This window comes from Puntigrus tetrazona, chromosome 2, assembly GCF_018831695.1.
Source record: "Puntigrus tetrazona isolate hp1 chromosome 2, ASM1883169v1, whole genome shotgun sequence".
NCBI classification, from domain to species: Eukaryota; Metazoa; Chordata; class Actinopteri; order Cypriniformes; family Cyprinidae; genus Puntigrus; species Puntigrus tetrazona.
In genome coordinates, this window is record NC_056700.1 from 12,948,439 (window position 1) to 12,976,415 (window position 27,977).

The following is a 27,977-nucleotide window of genomic DNA, read 5'->3' on the forward strand; positions in this document are numbered from 1 at the left end:
TTTTTCTGTAAAAGAGAACATTTATTTTAATGAAAGTTTGATTCCATTTGCACATCATCAAATGAACTGCAACCAGCTCACATTTACAGTTTAACACTTTGAAAACACGGAAACAATAATACCGAATGTACATATTTCAAGAATATTTAGTCATCATCGTGGTATATAAATATTTGGTACAAAATTTCACAAGATATAAAGCAAAGTAGTACATGGACATAATCTACTCTCCCAAGCCACTGGTACAAAGCACTGTTCATTAAACCAAGTTTTTACAGCATGATTTACCATCTTTTTCTTCATTTTTTTCTTTTACAGCATATCAATGACAAAGAATGGAAATTCTGCTTCTAAAAACACAAATATTTACCTGCTGGAGTGCGTTCAGAGCTGACTCACCCCCTCCTAACTGAAGAGGTGAAGGCAATCTCAGGCTCATTTTGTGGTTTGAGGAGAGGCCGCAATCATTGCGGAGTGATTTACTTTAAGATTTGACTCACACCTCAATACAACACTGTTGTGGTTAACATTCAGCTGAGGAATAAATCAGTTGAGCTTTTATTACTTCCCTGGTTATTTGACGCTTGCTATTAAAAGCAGAAGGTTGTGAGAGGAAAGGTGAGAATTGCAGCTTCAAACTGTGATTAATTAACAATTTTGCTTTCGATCTCTTGGCATACGAAGCTGTAATTCTATGTATGTATACTAACGTTTCATTCTCTTTTGGCTGCTTCCACTCTATAGCGGTTCATGTCAAGGTCTCACCTCGATGAATAGACGGAGAGGAAAAAAAAATTAAATGCACACGTACAGCGATTAAAGGTAATAGTATGGAATGTAAATTTTGCAGCACGTCATTAAGGGACCGTGTGAAAGTCTGAAAGTCATACTAAGCAGTTCTGAGTTAAACCAAACGTTTGTCAGACTGCTAAAGGAAGCAAAACACATTTAGGTCCAATGACATAGCAGATAATTGTAAGCTTCTGGCTTTTCTATTTTTTTCATGTGGATGATGAAAACCAGTGCCAACCGTGAAACATCTTCTGACCCATTTTCTAGATGGGCTTCATACAATCCGTCTTGATTCGGGTTACAGGACAACACATCTTTTCTTGAGTGCGTAAGTAGATTAGTAAAATTATGCAAATGGTTAATAGTAAGGGTTTGAAAATTCCTCCCAGTTATTAGACGACTCCTATGATGTTGAACGGTTTGATTCTGAGCTGCCCGCTACACGTTGAGGTCTGATGGTGATTTCATAGGCTCGAGTTTTGGCGGTAGTTTCATTACTTTCATAAAGTCCTCGGCCTTGGCCTTTTTTTTTTTTTTTTTTTTTTTGTCAATGACCTGCTCGAGTGTCACTTCAAGTGTTTCACAGGCTCACAGTCAACTGATAAACTGTTCTTTGCAGCAGGATTTAAAGAGCGCTTCTGCATTAGATGCTCGGCTTTCCAAAGGAAACGTTTTTAGCGATGGTCACGGATATGAAAAACTGCAGACATTTCCAGAACGATCTGGGATTATGCAGGAAGATGTCGCCACAGATGATCTTTCTGATGAGAAGTCGGCGTACGGATACGTCCTCCTTCGCCAGAGCGTGAAGTTCGTCAGCCAATCAGGACAGAGAAACCGGCTGCCTGATTGTAGGACAAAGAGAAGGATAAAAGGGCACTTTGTAAAAGAAATTAGGCTGCCTCATTCTGCCACTCCAGTCTTCACGTAGAGGCAGATCAGCAAATGAGTCTCGCTCCACAGTCTGTCCGTTAGGAGTCCCAGTCGCTGTCCTCTCCGCCGTACATGTCTGCTAGCTTCCTGAAGCGTGGTCCCCACTCGCTGAGGTAGTTATAGTCTTGCTCCCCTTCCGAGGATACGGACCCCAGCGAGCTGAGAGACTCGGCCACCGATCCGTTACCTTCGTAAGCATAGGTGGCCAGTGAGTCGTAAGGAGGAGCTGTGGGGTTACCGTCATTTTCCTGCACACGCTGGTTGATAAAGTCCCGCACGTCTGCGTTCTCTCGGGATGGCACCGCGGTTCTGCGGAGGGGCGGCGGAGGGTAGAGCGACTCGGAGGGCAGGATGTCCCTCCGCAGTTTGCTCTCCTCCATCACTTCGGGATGACGAAGCGCTCCGATGTCAAAGGCCTGCGTGTCCTCCTCGCCACCGCCCTCGTCGTTGTAGCTGACCACATTGTCCCTCACGTCCTCCTTGGAGATGATCAGGGGCTCTTTCTTCTTCTGACGTTTCAGCGCAGCAAACAGCACCACGATTACTACAGAATGAGAGATAGAAAAATGTAATTGTAAGTGATGCACCAGAATGAAATAACATCATTTATACTTAGAAATATATCAAAGGTTTGGTGTCAGTGAGAATTTATTTTATTTATTTTTTATTCAGCAAGGACACACACAGTAAATTGATCAAAAGTGACAGTACATTTATAATATCATTTACAATCACAAGGTAAATTAGATTTAAAAGTATATTAAAATAACAGTTGTTTTAAATTGCAATAATATTTCACAATATTACAGATCTTACTGAATCTTTTGACTATGCAGACTTGGTGAGTGTAATAGAAAACTATACTTTTGAATGGTAGTATATTCCCATTTTTATTTCGGGAATAGCTCATCTCCAAATGACAATTCTGTCATTAATTACTCACCCTCATGTTGTTCCAAACCTGTAAAACCTTTGTTTGTCTTTGGAACACAAATTAAGATATTTTTGAAGAAATCTGAGAACTGACAGACTGCAACACAATTTAAATAGTTCAGGCTCCAGAAATAAATAAAAAAGTAAATATGTTATTTTTGTTTTCTTTGCACAAAAGGGTGAACTAACCCTTTAATCGCAATTATTTCATTTAAAATCAAAGTTTGTGTTTGCATACTATATGTGTGTATACTTTGTATATATATATATATATATATATATATATATATATATATATATATATATATAAATACACACACATATAAATGAATAAAAAGTCTTAGCTAAAGCCACCCACAGAAAACAGGTGTTAAATGAAATGTCATTTGCTACTGATCATTATAGCAATTATTACTCAAATGATGAAGAAAAGTGCTTTAAACGGCCATATATCCAGATGTGCGGTGTAGTCAAGTACGCATTTGCCATTTTGAAGAAGTGATTCAGACAGTGTGTGCAAATAAACTGCACTTTTAGTGGGCCGTAGTTCGTTTTTAGTAACCCCCCTTAGTGCCATTTGGTTGCTTTTATCAGCGAACTTTCACTGTAGTGGAGCAGGAAGAGTTTCATACATGATGAATTCTTTCACCTTGTGGGTTACACCTAATGTAGGTGTCAGGTCATTAAGAGAGCCACTGCACGCAGTTCACGGGTGAGTTTTACCTGATCTCAACAGTTTGCAGAACTCAAATAAGCACGCTTTGCTTATTTTTTACAAAAAGTAAATCGATCAATTACAAAAGCATGCTAGTTGTATGAAGACATGTGTTTCAATTAAAATCGAGTCTGAAACTCAAATTTGATATTCCTTTTTTTTGGTGAAATAAATCAAGACTGGATTGAGTTTAATTGAAATCTAGCCCTTGTTACCCAGTTTCCTGATTAAATAACCAGCAAGTGAGTTTTATCAGTTCAGCCATCTGAGCATGTCAGAAATTGTTTTTCTTTTTCTTTAACCCCATAATTGCGAATGATTTTACATGCAGATCAGGCGTACACACTTCAGACCGCTGGAATTGTAATTAATCAAAAAGGAGCGCAAAAAAGACGCTAACTGACAGGAAGACAGGTGGGAAAATGAACTGAAAAGTCTCACTAACAAAGGGCTTGTAAGATGAACAGTCGGATTCACAGCAGACAGACAGACAGACAGAGGAAGCGGCCATCAGACAGATGGACGTAGCAGAAGTGATCTGATTGTTAAGGCTACTTACAGAGCAGGATAAGGATGCAGAGCAGGATGGCCACCAGCGCCCCCGTGCTGAGCCCCGCGGAGCTGCTCAGAGCCTCGGCGTTGCACATCTCCATGTTGCCGTCTCGATCGCACGTGCACACGCGAATCGTGAGCGTGCCCGTGCTGCTCTGCATGGGAATGTGTCCGTCTGAGATCACCACAGCCACCAGATGAGTGCTCTTGTGCATTCGGCCAAATCCGGTGCGTCGTGTGAAGATACCGGCTGTGTTGTCTGTGGAGAGTTGAGCGATTAGTTTATTAAGAAACGAAAGATCTGGCCTCTCTGCAGACCGCAGCGGGCCCAGACTGACCTAAAGTTATGGTTACTGCAGAATGAGCTTTCTTCCATTTAAACAGCTAGACGTGGAGAGGCCATGTGTCTCAAAGATTTCTCTTGTTTGATTGGTCTGTGTTGTCATGAAGAGAGACAGTGAGCTAGTTAGAAGGCCAGACAATGTGAGAGGGCACCCACCTCCATTATCTCGAACGGAGAAGTTTGCTCGCACTGAGCTCTCTGGTGCTAAAGAGAACAAGAAGCGATGTCCACCGACTGGGTCGTCTGGATCCACTGCGCTTATCGTCTGGATTTTCTGTGGCAAAACAGCAAATGATGACAATCACATTTTTAACAAATTCCATAGAACATAAATTGCAAATGTACCCATCATAAATGTCTTAACATGATTATTCTGTTCTATTAAAAACACAGTTTGAAGTGTTTCTTTTATTCATTCGTTCGTTCGTTCATTACTTATTTATTTGTTTTAACAATTTCAATAGAAAGCTCTTTTTTGTTAGAAAAAAACATTCTAATAAATTGATAATTTCATTGATATTATTTAAATTAGCCATGATAGATTTTTTTTTTATTTGCTTTCAATTTTCAATTTTTTTTTTTTTTGCAGTCTTCTGCAAACTTTTGCTCTTTATTTCCATCCAGTAAGGCCTCCAGTTAATTTTCAAATTGTGTGAAGTTATAATGAACAACATTTAAATGCATAAGCTTGACCAGGATGCACATACTCCATTACTTGCATATTTTGTTCATTTTTATGCAAGGTAAAGGAAAAGGGACTGCATAATAGGAACGAACCATTCATAATGTCATCTTTCAGACCTTACAAGTGTTTACATGTAAACACTATAAGCATGTTTACAGCGAGGAAAGATGTTGGCTCAGTGATAGAGGCTCATGGTTATCTTTAGTTGTCACCAAGGGCAATTTTAGTTTAAATGCATCTCTCAAGGGTGCACTGGCAACACGCTGTGACAAAAATGTAATCATCCATTGTGTGCTTGGTGTTTTTTCTCTACCAGGCTTACGTACTGGCCAGATTTCTTGTGTTGCTGGCTGTCTTCCCTTTCCTCTGGGCTTTACTACAGTCTGTTAGAATATAACTGCTGAACAGAACCAAAATCCCAGCCTTATCTTACACCGCCGTCGCTTAAATATATCTAATATACATCATAATAATCACTAATTGTTTCGTTTCATCATGTACGTAACAGCATTGCTACACAAATCTGCTGTTCTGAAACTCTTCTTTACCTGTTAGTGCATACTTAAATAGGTGACACAAATACTTTAATGATATATTATTCTTATCTGTATAACTAAAAATGTAAATTCTATTTGCCACTACAAGGATAAAATGCAACATGAACGTGCCAGTGCATTCACTGACCTCTATACTATAACATACATATACTAATATATACTTTTCATAGTTGTAGTTTCTTTTTTAAAAAATTATATAATAAAATATACATTAAAATATTATCCATTTATCCATCTTCCAATTCACTAATTTGCTGTAAGGTTGCAGGTAAAATACTAATATATATTTATTTTTATATACTTTTTAGATAACCTCACTAAAATGTGTTACATTTATGCTTAAATGTAATAAATATATAAATTAATAAATAAATGCAGCACTTAAAATCTTTATTAAATTTAGCTTCTCAGTTAAATTGAAAAGGATGTTTTTGACATTTTTACTTACAGATTTTAATAGATGTAGTTGATAGCATATGCACTTGGTTCAGTACAATCTGTATAATTTCTTTTAGATAATAGATATTAAAGTATTAGATGTATGTATAGATGGATGGTTGCAGGTAAATTAAATTACTATTTTTTTTAAATTGCAACAATGAATATGAATATGTATTTATTATTATATGATTATTATGTGTCAATATTTCAAATATTTTGCATTTCTATATGAGTCAAATATCCGCCTCAAAAGAAATTCACAGTGTCTACTTGTAAGTTTTCAAATAAGTTTTCGGAGAATAAAATGTCAAAATTTGGTTGAAATAATGGTAAATTGTTTTTCAGTGTATATACGCAATATTTTTGTAAACATTGAAACAACAAGCTTATTCTGACTTGGACATATTAAAATATATAAAAGGAATAAGGAGGCGTATTAAATTAAACCTAGAATAGTGGCAACAGTACAACTAATTAGTATTTGGAGTGAAAGGAATTCATCTTTTAATGTTTCATAAATAGATTTTTGTTGTAAGTACTAAACCTTAGCACACCCCAGGTTGAACAATTCTGCCAGGCGCCGAGGTGGGCGGGTCAGTGAGGTGGGTGATGACGGACAACGAGGGATACAAGAAGAGTCAGGAAATGGAGGTGGAGGTGGACAGTTATTATGAAGTGCCTGTGATATGTGACAGCCCCTGTCATCCACCATGACACATAATCTCATCAAGCCTGACAGAAAAAGGCTCTGCCGTCTAATCCATGAAGGAGAAATACTCATCACTGATCTCTATCTCGCTCCGGAGGTGTGAGTTCTGTAGAGGTCACACACTGTTTAACAGACGCCCCTGCTTTAAATCGACACATCCATCCACCGGCCGAACAGGAGAAGTGGACTTATTCCCCCTTATCTTACATCAAAATTGACAATGTGGCAGATAAAATGGGAAACGTATACTAAAATGCTCTTTACCTGACCGACTTTGGCGTTTTCACAGACGAAGGTCTCATAGAAGGATGCAAGCATGGGGGGGTTATCGTTGACATCCAGTACGCGGATGTACACAGGCACTCGGCTGGTCTGCTCGGGGTTGTCTAAGTGTCCTTAAAAAGATGTGGCAGATGATGGTTGACTACTTGAGATGATAGAAACTCACATTATTGGAGTCGCAGGAGGAAACTGGATTTCTAATTTAAAAAAGTAAACTAATATATTTAGTCAATATAAGCTGTCATGGCAAATGAAAATGCGCAAATCCTATTGGAGAAATTTAATGCTGGATGACTTGAGCTTATCAGCCTAAATTCATTCTAAATGAACTGTGGCTGTGAGCCGTGTGGAGTCACTTACTGAACTCGGTTGCGATCACTGAGATGTTGTGCCAAGCGAATTCCTCTCGATCCAGAGGCCTCTGCAGGAATATAGATCCATTTCCAGCATAGACGCCAAAAATCCGGTCCACATCTGTGTGCCGGTCAATGGAGTACCTGTAATTTTCAAAAATGCACAACTCTTTCAGTAAACTCTTTAAGTTTAATTAGCATATTAGCATGCCAAAACAGGGTAAAGCAACAATTCTACATATTTCGAATTGAAATTGGGTCTTTTAAATTAAGTCATGACTTGCGACAGGTTTGGCTCATTTGCTCAGAGAAAATGGAGCGTGAAGATCATTAAAAATTCAGAGAAAAAAAAAACAATCTTTTTTTTTTTTTTTTTTTTTTTTTTTTTTTTTTTTTTTTTCAGTGTTGTCATAAATTTTGTATTGTCTTTGTAGGGAAGAATAATCTGATACGCACTGCTGTTCTTGCCCTTTTTTTAGTGTGGGAAAGTAATTCATTCTAGAAGAAGATTTTTGAGATGATTCATGTCGTTGATTTGACACCCTTTGCAAAAATCACTGTGGCTGTTTAGGTCTTTCTTATTTAAACAGGAATATGAAAAGTAAGCGTATGGGTGATGCTTCCGGTTCATTAGTCACTATAGGTAAATAACAACATGCAGTAAATGGTAAAACTGTTTGCGCTATAAACCAGTATGTTCAGAATTGAGATAATGCATTAAAATAAACATGATAGACACATACATTTTCAATGTAATTCTTTCTGTCAGGAAAGAGGTAGACAACTAAAAAAAAAAAAAAAAATATATATATATATATATATATATATATATATATATATATGCACACAAACTTTTTTTACCACTTTATATCTCTATAATCACTTTAATAAAAAAAAACACGAAAGACACTGCTTTGTGCATTGACTAGTTTGACCACTTAAAATTCTAATTAGCTTGTAATTTGGCAAAACAGCTTCCCCGACACTGGTTTGCACAAACGTTAAAGCGACTGATCCTTCAGAGCAGCAGAAAGCTTGATGCACACCACAGCTATAACTGCATGAAATCCCACTGCCCTGAGCCCACACATGCCTAGTTCCCATTTGTTCTTCTTTCACCAGAAGATCACAATATTGCTCTTTCAAATGCAATCAATCAGTGGGATTGTTCAATTTCCTAATTAGCCTCCTGATGTTCAGAGCGACAGTGTTGCTTGTGCTTCTGATGTCCCTGATAATTACTAGCCCTGAAGTCCTGTTCTCTGCTGCAGAGGGCTTTTTAATTGCGCTTCCATTCTACGTTCCTATTTACTGTGGTCTCCGGAGGGAAAAACATCCATTTATTGTCCTCCTGAGCCTTCCGCATCAGCTTTATCATTAGGGCGCTTTGGACAGTGATAATATCCTCATTTATTCTCATAATTGTAGTTTATTACAATTATCTCATAAAGATGCTGCGATTGAAGGACCTCTCGAATTAAATGCGAATTTAATAAGCACGCTCTGAGGAAACAGTCCAACTAAGCTCATATTGCCATAGCTCCAGACAGATTAATCAGGGTTTCGCGATTATCAAAAGGTCACTGGAAGAAACGGGCAGATGTTTAAGAGGCTTCTGCCAAGCTATTGTGTGTTGGGTAATGTGCATTTAAACAGATTTACCACAATCTTGTAAATATAGATGATGGAAACAATGGCAGATGATATCAATGCAAAGCCCTTACTTGACCGGACTGCGGCGTATGTCAGGATCCACTGCGCTGACCGATCCTATCACGGTGCCCACAACCGCATCCTCTTTCACCTCCAAAATATAGCTGATTTTCTCAAATTGAGGGGGCTCATCCACATCCTCAACACTGACCCTGACGGTTGCCATGTCCTTAGCGTCCAAGCTCAAAAAGCGTTGGTCTGGATGTGTGTTTTGGACTTGGATCTGAAGCGTGTAGGATTTTTTCTTTTCATAGTCCAGAGGCTGCAATGAAAAAAAAAACACACATTCACGGGAATAAACAACCCACTCAGGGTCAGATTTTCAGCACAAAAACCTGCATTTTATTCACAAACCATTCAGATTTATTCTGAAAAAAAAAAGCTTTTAAATTTGCATGAGTGAAAATTTTAAATCCTCTGTACCTTTTTAAGACTAAGTATGCCTTCTTGGGTGTTCCGGTCAGTGCTGATGTCGAACACATCCAGACCATCTCCGCCAACAACGGTGTAGTCCATCTCTGCATTTCTGCCGACGTCGGCATCCACGGCCCTAATCCTGCCAACCGATGATCCTACTTTGGTGATCTCTGGAACGCTGAACTGATATATACCTGGGGAGCATATGTTAACGTCAGGATGTGCTTGGAACTACGACTTCTCAAAAGTCTTCTTTTTTTTCTTGAGAGAAGATCTACAATATAAGCTATAGTGAACCCAAAATAAGGGTTTGGAGGAATTTTAGAATTCAGAAATCTGATCCCTGTATCTAACGCTGTAGCCAATTAAAGTGTTTTTTAAAGCATAGTCTTGGTGTTCTCTTTACTGTAATAAATGGCAAATGTGACTGATATTGTGCTGCCTGCTGTAAATCCGCTTTGTGCTCATACCCTGCATTTCTCTGATTAACATGACAGAAATTCCAAGCATTTTCTATTTGCATGCAGTCTAAAAGAATAGATTATATTAAGAGAAACACAAAAGAGTAAGTGAGCTGAGCCCACTATGTCCATTTAATCAGGATTAACACACAGACCTCACGCAGTTCCTAAGCTTTGCCACAAACCATTTTCCTTTACACAAAGATAAGAAAGTCTATCCATCTTTTTTTTTTTGTCTGTATTGTACTTCTTGTTATTTGCATGAGTCCTATCAGAAATCTTTGGAATTATGGAACAAATGTCTTGTGCAAATATCAGATTGATGCTATTTCTGCATTTACATACATCTTTTTTTATTTATTGAATGCATGCTTACTCTGTGTGAAACGAGGAGGGTTATCGTTGACATCGGTGAGACTAATGTTTACTGTGGTGGAGCCTGTTAAGCCCCCCTTCTGGCCGGCCATGTCCTTGGCTTCAATCACCACCTGGTAGTGCTCCCTCTGCTCTCTGTCCATATCGGAAGGTCCCAAAGCCGTCCGGATTATACCTGAGGGAAAAATGGTTTATTTTCATTTGTTAACATTCGATCCAGCCCAGTTCCTTACTCTAGAAGATGGACGACACTAGATTGCGGTGGAAGCTGAGTCTTGGTTGTTTTTGAACAGTGCAGAACTAATTGTGTACATGCATTGAGACTGACATTTTGCCGCAGAGATTATTATAGGCAGCAGCTGCTGATTGAGAGATGGCTGCGGGTTCTGAAGAAACAAGACCTTGGATTATTAAAACCCGTGTTTTACAAGCTAAACCAATTTGGTTGCAAGCAATTTCAGAGTAAGACACTGTTAGACTTGCTTGACAGATTGAGACCAGCGATTCTTTGCAAAAGAAGTGAAGTTAAAGGCATAGTTCATCAAAAAATTAAAATTTTGTCATTAATTACTCACCAGATTTACTCACTCATATTTCATCAGAAATATCTTAACTTGTGTTCTGAAAATGAACAAAGGTCTTACAGATTTGGAACAACATGAGGGTGAGTAATTAATGAAAGAAATTAGTAATTAAACGTTTAAAAATAAATTATAAAATAACTCATACAAAATGATTAAAATTCGATGTTAAGACAACGAGCATTCATAAACCCTAAATTTATCATTGTTAAATTTAAAAATATAATTAATTGTACATTTACATGACGCACATACACAATAATTATTACGTAAATTAATTTTGTTATTGTGCATGTTTTTGATGACTGCACATTATTTTAACTCTTGTCAGAATGTAAAAACTCTAAGAAAACTATTCAACTACTGGATAATGTTAACCAACAGCCAAATATCTTTGATGGGATTGTGGGATTGTTTAGTAATCTCACTTTCTGGTCATTGAAATTCCTGTTATGTCACATTGCAGAAGTATCACAGCTTTCAAGTGATTCACGTTGACTTTGAACATGAATACGCCTGATGTCTCGGTTAGCCCCAAAAAAGGCGAAAGGCAAATCCAGTAATTCATGTAGAGAAGAACCCAGGCCCTGCTGCTTCTTTGAATGGCACAAATGTTCCCAGATTAACCCCCACCTCTAATGAATATCCCTTTTTTCGGTCTTAGGATTTCGTGTGCTCATGGACATCATCGTTCGTGTCCCATCTGGGCTAAAGCATATCAGTGTTAAGCTGGACACTAATCTGCCATGGGAGCTTTTGTGTTTCTATTTCTCTTTTGTTTAAACAAAGACCTCTGCGGGAAATGTTCCAGGGCACACATTAGCAATGATTAAACTCGCTGGGCGAATTTGCTCGGCTAAAATGCTTGAACGACAGAGCTGCAGTACAACCCTTGCCCCATATCAAATTATAGAGATACACACACTCTCTCTGTGTCTCTCGGTTTATCTCACTATCTCTGTCTATGATATAACAGTTCAACAGGACTGACCTGTATTTGGCTCTACTGAGAAGTATGGATGACCCTGGCTGATGCTGTAGGCCAGCTTTGCACTGTAGCCAAACATTTCATCATCTGCATCCTGGGCGGTAACTTGAGTGACATAGGTGCCTGAAAAACAAGAAATCAGTTCAGGGAAGAGTTCACCTACAAAACCCAAACCCTGTTATTTTGCCGTCACTCACATGATGTTTGTTATGACTTCCATTCTTAAATGAAAAACAAAAGCAGGAAATATGAATGGGCTTGTTTCTCTTGTCTATGTGTAATGAATTGGGACTTAAATTTCAAGCTACAAAAAGACTACAAAATTAAATGTAAAAATTTTTTGCGAAACGTGAATGAGTCATTCATTGGTTATCAAGCTCAATGATTCTGTAAAATATTATATTTAAAAAACATTTAATTCATACTAGGTATTCAATTCTATTAACATATTTACTTACATATTGTTTGAGACTTACTGATGTAAACGTTTTAGTTAAACCTAATTTGGAGTACTACATCTGCTCACACTTCCTAATAGGCCTAAAATGTGTTTTGATGTCACTATTGATAAAGATTGTATGATCTTTTAATAATATAATGTACATACTTAAAGTATACCTTACTCGTAATAGTTTCACTTTAGCACAATCAAATACTACCACACAATAAAAATGCATTGAGTAAAAAAAAAATTTAATTTAGCATACTTTAAATATACCAGTTTGGGATAAAAAAATTACAATTGCATAGTGTTTTTATTAAGCATACTTAGTATGAAATTAATGTATTTTAAATATACTGTATTGTACTTATTTTTCACAAGGGCAGTTGCAGCAGTGTAGAATTATCAGTCAATTATGACTAAAATGTCTTTTAAAATGACTTCAACTTTTCAGTGTGTAATGACATGAGAGAGAGTAAATATTGGTCACACTTTATATTAGGTGGCTTATCTATTATTTAATTAATTACATTTAAATTAATCATTTGGTACAATGCACTTACTGTGTACAAACGTTTTTACATTTTATTTTATTTTATTATATATATATATATATATATATATATATATATATATATAATACCTGTATGTAATTACATCTGCAATAAATTTCTGTAATTACATTTATATTTACACTGTTGAGCCAACCCTTATATCTTAAGCCACCTTTAAATCTATACTTACCCTAACTTTACCCATCTCCCACCTCAACAGCAGCAAAAGTGTTTTGCAATACAATATGAACATAATAAGTACATTGACCTTATTTTGTGATGTTAATTTATGATGTAAGAACACAGTAGTTAAGGCCACCTAATATAAAGTGTGAAATTTAATTTTGGACACAATTATTCCTTAAAATGATGCTATGCATACCAAAATATGATGATGCAATTTAGTTTCACACTATATATAAAGCAATGGATTGTTTAGCATTTTTATAATTCCAAACTTTCAACTCTTGTTTTTAAATCTTACCTATGTGTGACCTCTCAGGTACGGAAGCTGTATAAACCTCCTTGTCAAACTTGGGCTCATTGTCATTGATGTCGTGTAGTTTCACAGTAAACTCTGTCTCTGGTTCCAGTGGGACGCCGGTCTTCTTGTTGACAGCCTGGGCTCGGAGCGTGTAGAAAGGTTTCTCCTCTCTGTCCAGGCTCCTGGTAGCATGCAGATCTCCTGAGTTGGCATCTATCACGAAGATCGTCCCCGCACCTTCGCCTGAGAGAACGTACATCACCGAGCCGTCTCCCCTATCCATATCTGAGTGAAGCTGTTGAGAGGAAGCAATTCAAGCATTTCATCAGCACCTCCGCTCATTCTGCTGTTGATAGGGCTCATGAATATGTATTGCATTCAATATTCTGAATGTATTCAATATCCGTTGATTTTGAAGGAATAAAACAATGAAGAAATACTACAGGGGAATGTAGCAAGAGACAGGTACTCCATGGTAAATACGTGAAAATGAGTCCTCGCGGAATTGAATTCTGATGGCACATCAGATGAAAGTACAACAGGCTGAATGTGCAATCAAGGTGAATGTGCGTCTATTGCTTACAGTGATGCTGCCACATGGTATCTCTTAGTGCAGCCACTTTGGTCTGCTATTCATAAGGCAAATCAAACTTTTCTGCTTCTCGTCTTTCAGAGACGTGTCGAACTGTTTCGAATTTGTGATATTGACTATTGTTCGAAGAAATGACGAAATTGATTGATAGGAACATCACACTTCAGAGCCGAAGGTGTGATGTGATTAGCTTTGACAATGACATCTGATAGAGGAGTGAGTGAATGATTTGACATTTCTTTCCACTTGAATGAGCCGCTTTGTTATAGTAAAATGGGGTAGTAAAATACAAAAGACCATTCAAACACAATGGCTCTTTTGCTCTTCGTGATTTTCCCTCTGAACATTTTAGAAATAGCTGCTTCTACTCCACATTGACTGCTACATGATCCAGACACATAATGTCCATAGCAACAATGAGAGCTTTGTGAATTCTGTGCTTACAACATCCCACATGAATAATCCAGTGGTCGGTGATCCTTTGCAAAGCTTTCGAGTCTCTAAGTCAGGGCTTCTCAGACTTTTCAGGCCAAATAGCACCTTTGATCAAATCAGAACATCCAAATACCATAATACATTCTCCTCTCTGGAGTGCAAGCTTAAGAACTGTGTATTAAAGACAGTACCGTATTTTGGTTAATATAAATATTTCTGTAAAAACTTGTAGCAGTTTCTTCACAGACCTTATGCTGAACAGACTTCAAGAAAAAGAAAAACTTTAAGGATTTACTGTTGTAAATTTAAAATGCATTTCAATCTCATTGTTGCTTAATATTTTATACTATACAAATCCATGTTTGATATTAATCAAATTTATTCAGATCAATAATTCTAATTTGCTGATCTTGTTGTCCAAACAACATTTATGTTTATTAGCAATATATTTTTAATATAAAATTATATTTTGTTAGGACTCTTTAATGATTTGAAAATATAAAATAACAACATTTATTTGAAATACTTTTTTATTTAATTTGTCTCTGATGAATAAAAGTATTAATTTCAAAATTGTTTAAAATAAGAATTTTACCATAAACATTTTGAACTGTAGCTTATATTTAGAGATGCATACTATAGTTGTTACATCTTTTTGTTTATATATTTTGATATTGGATATTAAATTGCGAAATGCTAATTTCCCCTGCTATTGCATAATCTTTAATAAAAATAATAATTTAAAGGTATTCTTATCCATATGAAATTTTCACATGGTATAATTATTTTTAGCCTTAAAATACAAATTCTGATCAACTTGTCTACATTGGTCAAAATTTTTAATACTGATGCAATTTCTTTCTACATATTTGACATTTTTAAATGTAATTTTTTAATGTAATGCTTCTAGATCAACCCCAAACCCAACCCCTGTTCTCTTTATGCAATTTTTATTTTTATTTTTTTACAGAACATTTGAATGAATTAACATGTTTACAACATTACATTTTTAGTATTATAAATTCAGAGTAGTGTCACCTACCAACCGAGTGCCACAGTTTGAGGTCTTCTGCTATAAGCAACAGTATCAAGCTGTTATATTTTATTCTAATCTTTGATCCTCCGCAGCTCTGAGCTTGAGATGAAGTGCGAGGTACCAGGGAGGTCAGATTTCGCCCTGCTCCTTATCTCGAATCCAGCAGGCTCTATGCTGGAGATCCCTATAGCATAGCCATAGTTTTGATCATTCTCTGTTTATTAACCTTAGAAGACAGGAGTGATGAAACCAAATCTATCTCTGCAATCGACTCCATCAACATTACTCCAGCATTGCTCACACCACCTTTATACCTTAAAAATGAAACACGATCTCATACCTTGCCAATGTACTGGTGCTCTGTTCCTGTGTACTCCTCTTGAAGAAAAAACTGTCTCCACATCCATCCTCTCTTTGAACGTCTGAGCAAATCTTTGTCTTGCCGTCCTTCAATTTCTTTGGTTTTCCTTCGAACTGGCCCTCTTGAAAGGGCAACTGCATTCACACTCTGGTGTGCACATGCCCACAGAAGAAGTACAATCCAAGTCCTCATCTTTTCCGCTCTTAGGGTGTCTTACAGGGGGATAATGATCCTATCTGCCAAAGTTACAAAGCTCTGCAGTGCAGGCGGCAGCCACCCTCATAGTCCTTCCGGCTGCCAGCGAGCCACACAGTACCTGTAATAAGAGAGAGAAAGGAATTGAAAAACAATCAGTTATTGGGCAAAGTCTCACAGTGTTATCCCAAGGCTGCTGGCAATGCTTCCTTTCCTAATTAAAGGCAACTTGAGCTCCTGTATCATACGACAGCCATCCCCTTATTAAAGATATCTTTGAAACATTCTCCATAAGACACCAATTCCACTGCAAGTTTTGTGGCTGAGGCTCTGATATCTATATAATTGGCGTCCCACATTCATGAAGTATAAAACCAGAGGCCATTCAAAGTGCTGCAGCCATCACTATAAAAGGCAGAAATGCTTTTTTCCCCCACCTAGCCATTAACCTCCGACTCTTAAAATACTGCAAAGCGGGCCAATGGGCGAGCTCTCGCAAATCTGTAATCAATGAATCAATACGCATGCTCTCTAAATGCCCCGCTTTAAAGATCTAAACACTCGCAGCGCTATTGAATTCAGCCAGCCCTGAAAAAAAAACCCAACAACCAACGTGTGTTGGGTTTTATCAGCATGCACGGTCACAATAGCCTGCTGGCTCTGAACTGACCTGCTGGAATGACAGTCTGAGAGACAAAAGCATCCTGCCACCACATAATAATCAGCAATCAGCACGTTTCCTGTTTCCACATCAATCTGCGGCTTTGTCTGCGACTGAACGCCTGCCCTCGCTCCCTCTCGCACTTTATCAACCCGATTGCAAATGTGATTGCGCAAAGTGGTGAAGGGGAGACGCGGGCCTCTCAATGAATCGCGTTTAAGTACCTCTGGTTTTTTGATTTACAATATTGCTTGCGACATTCGCACACCTCTCTCCGTCGGTGTAAAAATGCATCGGGTCAACATCGCCCTTCATCCGGGGAGAGCGGCGGTTGAGGGCCCAGCGATTCAGATGGAAATGCACAATTGCAATGCCGAATTGACTTTCGTAGTTCCGTGCGTGACTTAAATGGTGCCGCTATTCCCCTAATAGCGCTTTCCATTAGCTCCATTATGTTCTGCTTTATGAATTGGCCTAATTGAATTAGGTAACAATAGATAGCGCAGGATATTGATTTGCTGTCAAAGTCAATGAGCTAGAAATTATCATGGGAGCTCTACGTATGTATAAATGTAAGTGTGCGCATGGTTCTATCTGCGTATTTCGAGACAAACAGCAAAGCGAAATGGGAAAAGCGTGCCCTGTTATGTCCAACAATCGTAGCTTATGGATGCCGCTCTTTAATGAATTTCAGCCACCCAAAACTCCTGGGCAAAGAGAGCGGGCTCCTGGAGCACATTAGTCAAACTCAGGCAGCCATTTTGCTCAGCTCTGTGACCTGGCAAATCCCTTGACACAGTCCTGCCGGGGGAACTCAGCTGGATCTAAAGCGGTTTTGTTACATGGTGTGTCAGAGTGAACAGACACAGTTTCCAGCACAAAATGTCTGCTGGTTCATTTACAAGTCCGTCCTGCTGAGAGGGAGATGGATAGTGAAGGATGAAAATTCCCCTGCTGTCCTTAAATATAAGCACAAAACTAGGAGAACTCCACGGGACGCTATGGTTTCACACAGCACTTCATTTTACAGGCGCGTTGTTGTGTCATTTTGATACATGCTGATTCACAACTACGGACTATTTATGCCAGTCTGATACTTTGAAAGTCATGATTGAGTGCTTTAAAAGGATAATTCAGATCAAAATGTAAAAAAAAGTATAATAATTTATAGTACACGCACTTCTGTTGTTAAAAAAACAAAACAAACCCCACCCCAATAAATAGCTAAAAATGTAAACTGAATAATATTCTGTTGTAGTTCTGTTGTAGCACCTCTTAAACCGTTAAGCCCATCATTACCATGACGTAAAGGTGCCACTAGAGGGTGATAATACAAATGCCTATTAACCACATTCTGAATTAATGTCTTTCTTCTGTAAAATGGCAGATAATTTGGGTAGAAAAATGATAAATAAAAATCTAAAAATTTCATTTGTAAATAAAAAAGAAATAGTCTATGATATATAGTTAATTAATATTTGCTTCACTTGAAGAGTGTATGGCAATGATATAATATAATGATATAATATGAAAAATCTAATTTTGACACTGGAATTTTCTTGATTTTATTAATCCTCTCAAAATGAATTTAAAAATACAGTTTATGTTTTTGAAAAAATGTATGTTATTAACCACTAGTTATTTTATTATTATTATTATTATTATAACATAAACATTATCAAACTCAAAATAACATTTTTGTTCATTACAATAAAAACTTTTTTTAGCAAACTTCACAAGTAACTAAAGCTGCAGTGCGTAATTTTGCTGTCACTAGGCATCTCTAAAACAGAACTGTGAAAGTTTTCCCAAACTTTCTCTCTGTCACTGATTGGTCAAAAATCCCGGCCAAACTAATGCCATTGGCTGAGCCACTGTTGCTGTTTGAGGCTGATGTGGCAGCTCAAACAACCAACGTTTTAAAACCATCATGCACCACAGTTTTTGAGAAGCCAAGACACAAACTGTAGAATAAATTACCCGCATCACCTTTAAACTGACGCACTAGCATGTTTACATTTTTCATGTTTCAATTAATGCAACGATAAAGTAATTAACTCTCCGGGTGCCTGCCATAAACAGGGCCACAGTTGTCTGCTATCCAAAACACAGACAAAACAAATTAACCTCAATAGCACCTCACTTACGTCTGCCTGAACGTTATCTGCTGTTATTTTCAGATCAGGCAATTTACCATGCAGTCTGACCTTGAGACATCAGATGTCCTATTTTTTTTTTTTTTTTTTTGGTTTTGTTTTTATTTTTCTTTCAAAGACACAGTCCCCCTCAGAAGCCCTTCGGGAATGCGAGCGAGGCGGGGGCTGACAGGTGAGGGAGGAAGACCGGCGACACCTGTGGAGGACGCGGGGAAGCGGGAGAGAGAGAGAGAGAGACGAGAGAGAGAGAGAGAGAGAGAGAGTGACTGAGGCGGGGCCTCGAGCGCGGCCCTCTCTGAAAGCTCTGCCACACTGCAGACAGCCACAGCAGCCCTGATAAGTCCCACAGGGGCAATTAGGAGTGAGAGAAGGAGAATGTCAGCCACGGGCAGCGAGGAGGGAGGCGACAGGTAACAAGTCTTGCTGCAGGAACACAGACCAGCAGAGCAGAGAGAAACAGAGCTAGCTAATGCCACACACTGTCTCCGGGCTCTCTATTAAAATGAATAAGGCACCGGACCACCACCCATTAACTAGAAAGACTAGACGCCACAGCTCTTAAATAGGTCATTCTTGTTTGCATAGCCAAGGTACATGATATAGCGTCTTATGATAGCGATGGTATAAATGTTTGATTTTTTTTGTGTGAAGCTCTTATTTTTTTATTTTTTTGGTCCTGCCTAAGAAATCCTCATGTAGCTTCTGGCTACATCGCATCTTAGTGAAAACACTAAGAGAAAACTCTCCAGCTAGTACTCATCTCGCTCGAGCAAATGGTAGGAGACATGTGCCATGTTTGATTGCGGTTCTCTTCCTACCGCTGAGCAACAGTGCATGAGAGGCAAAGTCGAGATCAGGTGAACACAAATTCAGTCAGGGTGGCACACTTAAACAGATTCGAGCTCCTCTTCGGTCCGTTCAGTGCACTTGCCTGCCAAGCAGCGTATCCGTGTCATTCCCCAGGGCATAGTGGGTAATCAATATATATTGATTTGTCTGTTTGGGGGGAAAAGGGCTGTCTAGACAGCTGGGTTTTCGAATGCTAAGGTATCACTTATCCTGCAACACTCTAACTCGGCTGTAACCGATGATTGATTTATTCATTTTAGACATACGTTTTTCCCATATCTGACCTACCCTACATTTTGCCAAGGATATTTATACACATCAATTGATGTTTAAAAGCAATAACACATCTACCTGACGGCGAAAAGGCTAAGATGTGAAATAAATCTGTGATGAGAAGGTAAATACTGTTTTTGCAGCTGACACAACCAAAAGGACAGGAGTATCACATAACAGCACACAATCAATAGATATTCTGTTTTAATGATCAATAGTGGGAGATTATTTTAATGTTAAGAATTAAATATCCAATAACTGAAATTCAAAACTAAATTTCAATTATTGCTTTGCTTCTGCTATCTGACACATGTGAAACTAGAAGCATTAATAATATAATAAAATAAATACATAATAAATATATAATATATAATAATAAAATGCAATTATGCCACATATATATATATATTTATGCCATATATTGTTTTTTTAAGTATTATTTCATTTACAAATTTCTAACTTCACAATAAAGGGCTGTTATTTTGTTTTTTTAAAGTGCTTGATTATCCAAATAATACATACAAATTCAGTACCTGCTGTTGGGTGTTAAAGAACTCCTATATGATTAAGTAGGAAAGTATGAAATGTATGAACATTAGTCAAAACCGATTATCTCTACACATAAAAGGGGTCATTTGTTAAGACACAGCACACTCGGCATGTGACTAGATTGTTGGAAGTACTTAACCAATAGGGTTACCAAACCGCAGACTTAATCCTCAAGCCTCGACCCTACAAGACACAAGCGTCGCTCGACCCTCCACCATAATCTCCCCGGCAACATGTGCGCCTTAATCTGAACAGTAGGAGATAATGGATTCAAATGTTGGAGGTCTTTTTTTGCTCAATGGGACGGCCATGTGCACACCAACACAATTAGTGTCAGGGAGCGCTGCCCGTACCAGATGGGTCCTCTTAATTACGTAACGAGAGAGGCCATAATGTGATCTGGAAGCAATGTTGTGCCACTGACTTCGAATCTGCTTTTCCTGGTCGGCCATAATTATGGTGAAAGCGTGTGTTTTTGCCGCACAAATTGCCTGGAGCAAACCGTGCTGTGTGGTGAATTAAAGCAATTTAGCCAAACCTGCTAAAATCAAATGTTCCTCAAATCCCCATTCATTTGCTCACGAGAGCGTCGCGTGATAGACTGCAGCTTGCCCTTCCTTTGTCGATTCGTGCAGACTGTTCAAACAGATAGCACAAAACACCGGTTAACCTTTGTGGCGGTGTGGCCCTAGCATTTGCAGCGGAGCTCAAAAGGTTTCCCTGTAATCCCATGACAGCATTGTGGGGTGTTTGTTTAGGGTTCTCCTCGTGAGGCAAAGGAGAAGCCGTGGGAACCGCAGTTTTACAGCCTGCGTAAAGAGCTCCGAGGGAGCCTTGCGAGACAGCAGCCTCCCTTCAGCATTGTGATTCAGCCCTGGAATGCAGCTCCCATTGCAATGCAAATGTCTCCACGTCTGGTTGTTTTGTGCGCGCGCGTTTACGTGCGTGCTTGTTTACTTGTCACTTCCACGACTGACAAATACGCAAATCACAAACACCGTGCTAATAGAGTTTGCAGAGGCTGTCAAAGTCAAACAGACTGTTTCTCGTATCATAGTTGATATTTATTGCATGTTCTACCCTGAAAGCCCTTTTGCAACTTGACAATGCCATTAACTCATCCTCAGGCTCACAACATCTTGTAAGTGTGGCACCTTCACCTTGGTAAACACCAGAGACTTGAGTTCCAGAGAGACTGTGACGTTGTTGTTTAACCCCCAGACTACATCTCAATTTACGGCCGGGATTTACATGAAGGTGTCTAAATGGAACCGTTCCTGGCTTGGGTCGTAATTCATTGTGTTGTTTTATGCCTCTAACCCTTGCTTTGTAGAAGAAGCCTTAAAGATAGGATTTTACAATCAAGGTAACAATGCTTCCATTTCAAAAGGTCACGCGAAGTCATCTTGATTGCAATCACAACAAACTCTGACATTTGATTCTGCTTCTTTGTTGATATTATAGTTCAGGGCCCACACCACAAGGAAAGAAAAAGTATATATCAACAGTAATAATCAATAATGACATTTATTGACATTAACAAGCGCAACAATACAATTGAAAATCCCAACACTCTGTGACCACAAATAAATAAACCTTGTGAGAGGCAATGGGAAAATTCTTCACATTAAAAGCCACCGTATATGCCAAAGGCAAACAGAGAGCAAAGGTTAAAGGCTGTTGATTAAAACGTACTTCTTTTCTTCTATATTTTCTTTCTGTGAACTTGGCTCTAAAATGGTGCTAAAGCTGAACCTGATCCTGGATTTTTCAACATTGATAAGATAAGGCAATAATATATATATATATATGCACAAAAAAATACAAAAACATAGATAAAACAAAAAATAATAATTTAAACTAAACACTACAAGTGAATTTATTACAATGAATTCAAAACCTGTGATCATACTTAACAATTTTAGCAAGACATAAGATTAATTTTAATAGACTTTTAATTGATGGTATGAGTAAGATGAGTAAAATGATGGATTGAGTAAGTATATAAAAAGTGGATATAGAAAGTAATATTTGCTAAATATTAAATTAAATGAGAGTTAGAAGATAGCAAATATATTTATATGTAAAAAAAAACTAAATATCTAATAAAACCCAATAAGCCAATAGTAATAAAAAAAAAAAACTAAACTAAATAATACAAGAAAAATAAGCAGATTACTGATAAAGTGGGCCAAAATATTGTGTATACCTACAGTGTTTCTATTACAAAAGATGTTTGTTTGCCCATTCCATAACAGACTGCATTTCATTTACCATTAAATACATCAGCCATACAGTTTATCTATATGTGGTTTGTATTTCTTGCACTTTGCTCTTGGGGCTTGTGCCCTTTCGGCGACCACATTCTGACTGTGTCATCTTCCTCGTAATAACTATTTGCTTTTGGGCCATGCTGCTTGTATGATAGTTTGTTTTTCCAAGGGTAAATATATCAGTATCACAGTTTCGGTGAGAGATGTCACCGGCGGAAAATATCCAGGCTAGATTGTCTGACCAATCTAGGTTTGAGACAACCGTGATTCCTCAACAGAATGGACATTTTCGGCGGTGGTGTAATTCATATCACACACGTCCAGGGCAGGTTCGAAAATTGGAGAGCTGTAACACATTCTGCCTCATTTTAGACTGACTCGTACGTAATAGGAGAAAGCAATCAATTCAAAGAACCATGACAACCGAGAGGAACATTAATGACATTAGGCCTATTATTGTGCCTGAAAGTGGACTACATGATTGGATGCTGCCTGCGCAGATAGCCCATTTTTGACAACCCAGCTCTGGTGAGTAATTAGGTGCCGCCATATATTGTGGACACAGTTTCAACTTCCAAAGGGAGGAAGCTCCTCAGTTATGCAAATCTAGACTGTATTACAAGAGGCTACGCTGAAGGAGATACATGAGCGCTAGAGTTCAATGGGCTGCATTTGAAACACCAGCCACCGGATAATTAGCCACACGCAAATTTCCATGCAACTGGGACTTGTTCTCTCCTAGTGTAACATGGCGGACATCTGGAGACAGTTAGAGATGTCTTATATATGACTATAAAAAATTGATTGAGAGGACTCTGCGTACATGGCTGGAGAACTCAGCTTTGACATGTACCAGCCAGAGGAGATCACATCAGCAGAGACAGCCGAGCTGAGCAAGTCACTGCAGACATGAATCAAAAGTCACTTCAAACATGAATCCAAAACTTTGAGGAGGATTTACGATTAAAGGCAGATTCAAGACAATAAAAAATTATGTACTCGATAAGGCACATGACTGTAGAAATGCTATAGTAAAAAAAATATACATAATAATAATAATAACTGATTAACAGTTCAAAAACTTTGCTTACGCTATAGTACGCGTGATCTGTCAAAATTTAAATGACACCTTTTGTGTAATTATTTCAGAAAAATACATTTTGTGTAATTATAAAATGCTTTTCAGTAAAATGCTTTGAGTATAGATTTTGGAAGTGAAAAAGAACGCACAATTAAAAAATTCTAACTGTTTGTGACACTTTACTTTTGATGGTTTTTCACTTTTGATGTTTCTTACTTTGTTTCATATTACATCTTATGTCAGTACATTAACGCTTAATGCATTCTTGAAGTGTTGTGCGCTGCTGTGACATATTCCGCATTCTGGGCACTAAAATGAAAGCTTTGGCTTAGTTTCCAGTTGTTCATTGGCAGTTATGCACCGTTTTAGCATTTAGGCCCCTTCATTTATGAACAAAGGTACTAAAGATGAACTTAATCATGCGGTTCCCCTTTACCAATCGAAGGACGGCTGTCATTGTATTCTAAAAGTAAATACAAATGTGAGTATTTCAATATAGTAACTGAATTTAAATCAATGAAATACGAAGTTGTTGTTTTTCTTTCTTTAAACTGAAGCCCAATCTGTATAACATAAAAAACCTGCCGTTTTACAGATTTTTTTTTTTTCAGTAAATGTTTTTTTGAAGGCAGACAACTTAATATCTCACCATCAGGAATTATCCGCACGTCTGGTTCAAACCGCACCCTATTCTTTTGACTAACCGTTCATGCTCAGAAGAATTTTTCGACTGAAGTTTACCTGATTCACCAGGGTCACGGTGATTAAGATGGAGGGGAGTCACAGGTCAGAGCAGTCATGTGCTGACTGAATAAATCATCTTACATAAACGCAGCCGTGGCAGGACTGCCAGCACGGTGTCTCTGTCATCAGCATTCTCACTTCACACTGCACTCGGCACAAAGAGAGAAAGCGATCCTTATTTATTCTAAAGCACCAGCCTGAATGGTAGAAATATTCATTGTGCATAGCGAATTCCGTTTCAAGTTTGTTTTTCATCATCAATGCTATTTTTTCCCCCCAAATTCCCTCCAAGTCGAACTCCCTGTGATCTGCCCTGTCATCTTACACACTGAACGATGTGAGGAGTGTGCTATGGAGGACGTCCAGCGCTTTCATACACCAAGGCTATTTCCTATAGGGACGCGTGGATGAAAGAAAATAACAACACCCTGCTGTAAGAAGTAAACTTATTATCATAGACAGAAACCGAGGAGAATGCATTTTCCTTTGTGGGCCCATTTAAAGATTCACTGGAGACACTTTCATTCGTTCGCCTCCCTCCATCCCCATCCGTACGAATTAGTAAACAACAAGAACGAACACGAACAAGCCAGGAAACTGAAAACAGATAGGGGACGATGAATTGGTAAAGAAAATCAATCACCTCGTATTGGACTAAAGCGAGTGTAGATAAACACTGTTCTATTGATTTTGGAAGTGTTCTACACATCAGAACAGCAAATTACCCATATCTTGGAAAAAAATAGGCTTAAGCTCCAGTCGCGCTTTTCTTGATCATGTTATTTTGCAGTTCAGTTGTCTGAAAGTGCTTAATTTTGGGCGATATTTATGAGGGGTTCCATTATTGAGGTAAAAGCAAGATGGAGTTTCATAAATCACTCTTGGGTGAAATTAATCACGTGCGTGCGCTAATCAATGTTATCCTGCTTCATCTCCTGCGAGCAAACACAGCTTTTGCTGGGCCATTGTCATGTCAGGTGACAGATAGCTCTGATCTAATTATCATACAAAGCCTACTGAAACATTTGCATACAGGCATGCTCACAATCTGAGTACTCTCAAACTATTAAAACTGTCAAAGTGTGAAACTTTTGATAAAAAAAAAAGTCTATTGTTTGCTAAAACATCATATTTTAAAATCTGTTTGTTTAAATGCAACATGACAACTATGACAACTGCCATTAAAATGCTTTTTTTGTCTTGCGCTTTTAAATAAATAAAAAAACTCTCAGACAGCCTCTCAGACTTAATTAAAATGTCCGCGATAAAACAACAGCAAACACGCGCGCTATTTTCCTTTCAGCTGCGATGTGGCTTGTTTTCAAAGAATTTCAGTCAAAGGTCATGTGGCCTTACTATCATGTAGACTTTGGTAAACTGTTCTGAACCTAATCACAATTGCAAGTATTTTCTAACCCTCCGATTGCTAGGTGACGTATTTCTCAATACGCTAACTTTTAAATGATATGTTTATGTTTTTCAAAAACGTGCTGTATGCGATAGGCAGCAACATTTTCTTCCACTGAAAATCTGTTTCGCATCAAATCTTCCTTTAGAAATTATGCATCAGGGTTCTTGGGGAGTCTTTAGTGAACACCCAACTGTTCAGAGGCCATTATGCATCCAGAGAACCACGTAAAGTGTTTTTAAAAGCAGAAATACAAATTTCATCTTTGCATCCAATAAATTTGAACGAACCCATTTATCAGTTTCCTTATCACTTCTCCAAAAAAATTTGCATTACAATAAAGAATCATATCTAAGAGGTCTGCTGTTTGTTACACGTATGGCCTAAAATCCAATCAGAGCCTAAGCAGAACGCTGCAAAACAATCCATATACCGAAGACCACAGTTGCTCGACCAATATTTGCAAGACTGAGATATATTACAGTGTGTCAAATTCAGCAATTTATAGGATTAAAACTGCATCGCTACAAAGTCTGGAAAGAACAAACAGTAATATTGTTTTGTATTCATATGACAAAATAATAACACTGACAAATTAAAATACCATCTCACACAATTTAGAAACACTCGCAACTATTGTGATTCTTCCTCAGAATAAATTCCGCAGGAGAAGTCCTGAATTTATGAATAATTTACATAATGTAGAACAACTTTAATCAATCCACCCAGAAATCTACAGGTGCCTGACATAAAAGGACTCAAACAGAGCTACAGTCTGAACATGTTCCCACACCTTTTGATCATCGAATTTCCATGACTTCTCCATTACTTTTTCAGTCATCCTTGATTACAGGATAAGGATTTTCTTAAAATAATTTTATAAAGACTGCACTCACAAAGAGTGATGTCTGGCCGTTCCTTTTCAAATATTAAATATATATTGTTACAATTTTATAATATAACAAGGAAAAAAAAAAATAAAAGCATTATGGCATTTCTGCATCTGGTCAGTTCGTGTCCACAACTGTGTATTGGTAAATCTTACAAATATTAAAGTTAGCATCTCGGTTTTAACAGGCCTGCCACTGAAATACGGTGAATGCGGTAACAGGGTTCAACAAAGCAGCACAGAAAGTCACTGTCATGAACGAATACCGACAAAAAAATAGATATTGCATATACATGCTGAGAAATAAAACTACTGTTCAGTGTTATCTGTTATCAAATGGCCTTGAAATGTAAATAACTAAGGACATCTCTTTCTGACGTGCCACACGACAGATGGACGGAGAGCACGCTGCATGAAATGTCAACCCCGAAAAACTGAAATATTAAAGTTTAATTCCTACCTTAAACCATTAAGTAAAACCATCACATCACAACCTGCAGTGATGCGGTCAGTGCAATTTTTACTCCTTGAATTTAATTACTGATAAAACCCGCAAAAACACTAGCCTATTAAAAAGTTATTATTGTGGCAAGTTATGTGGATAGATGGAAACCAAAATGTAAAAAAAAATAAAATAAAATACAGCAGGTTTTTGCAACTTGACGACGACTACGGTACTTCAACTTCCCTTAAGAAACCATTTTAACATTTTGAACTCGAATATCACGTTAAACATTAAAAAGCAAGAATAAACAACACTGTCGAGTATTACAGCGAGCCTTTTAAAACTCACGCGCTTTGAAAAACAGGAAGCTGCCTACACGAGCCATAAACATTAAACACGTAGAAATAACATCATACACGGGTTTTGCTATGGTATAAATCACTTATATGTAGCTTAATAGTTTTAAAAAAAGTGTCCGGGCCAATTTTGACAGGCATCATCCGGGCGCATCCACCAAAGTCATTATACGACATAAACAGTCCGTAGGGGTCAAATAGCGCACGCATATTCCGTGCATTTTGGTTTAATTAAACGCGAAAATTGTACATGTCTAGTTAATTTCTCCACTCACCTCAATGCTGAGGAGTCGAGAGTAGTCCTGCTTTCGATGTGTATCCGCTGAGCGCTGTGAAGAAACTGTACTGTGTGGACTCCCTGTCT

The 27,977-nt window shown here is 37.9% G+C and overlaps 1 protein-coding gene across 1 annotated transcript; it reads right to left on the bottom strand.

Annotated features, from left to right (window-relative positions):
- Nucleotides 1-27,977, bottom strand: cdh6 (cadherin 6). Its single transcript, XM_043220795.1, has 12 exons — nt 27,889-27,977; nt 15,714-16,050; nt 13,311-13,605; nt 11,834-11,953; nt 10,263-10,436; nt 9,432-9,619; nt 9,020-9,270; nt 7,303-7,439; nt 6,925-7,055; nt 4,425-4,542; nt 3,933-4,184; nt 1-2,269 (listed from the first exon to the last, which is right to left on the bottom strand). Exons 2-12 carry the CDS (start codon nt 15,924-15,926, stop codon nt 1,764-1,766), a joined length of 2,385 nt encoding a protein of 794 aa, XP_043076730.1. The 5' UTR covers nt 15,927-16,050; nt 27,889-27,977; the 3' UTR covers nt 1-1,763.

Excerpts from the sequence above, each read along its gene's own strand:
- cdh6 (XM_043220795.1), bottom strand. The coding sequence starts at position 15,926 with ATGAGGACTTGGATTGTACTTCTTCTGTGGGCATGTGCACACCAGAGT. Across the intron at positions 11,954-13,310 it reads ACCTGAGAGGTCACACATAG|GCACCTATGTCACTCAAGTT; the intron begins GTAAGATTTAAA and ends CTTGTTTTTCAG. Across the intron at positions 4,185-4,424 it reads CTCCGTTCGAGATAATGGAG|ACAACACAGCCGGTATCTTC; the intron begins GTGGGTGCCCTC and ends AACTCTCCACAG.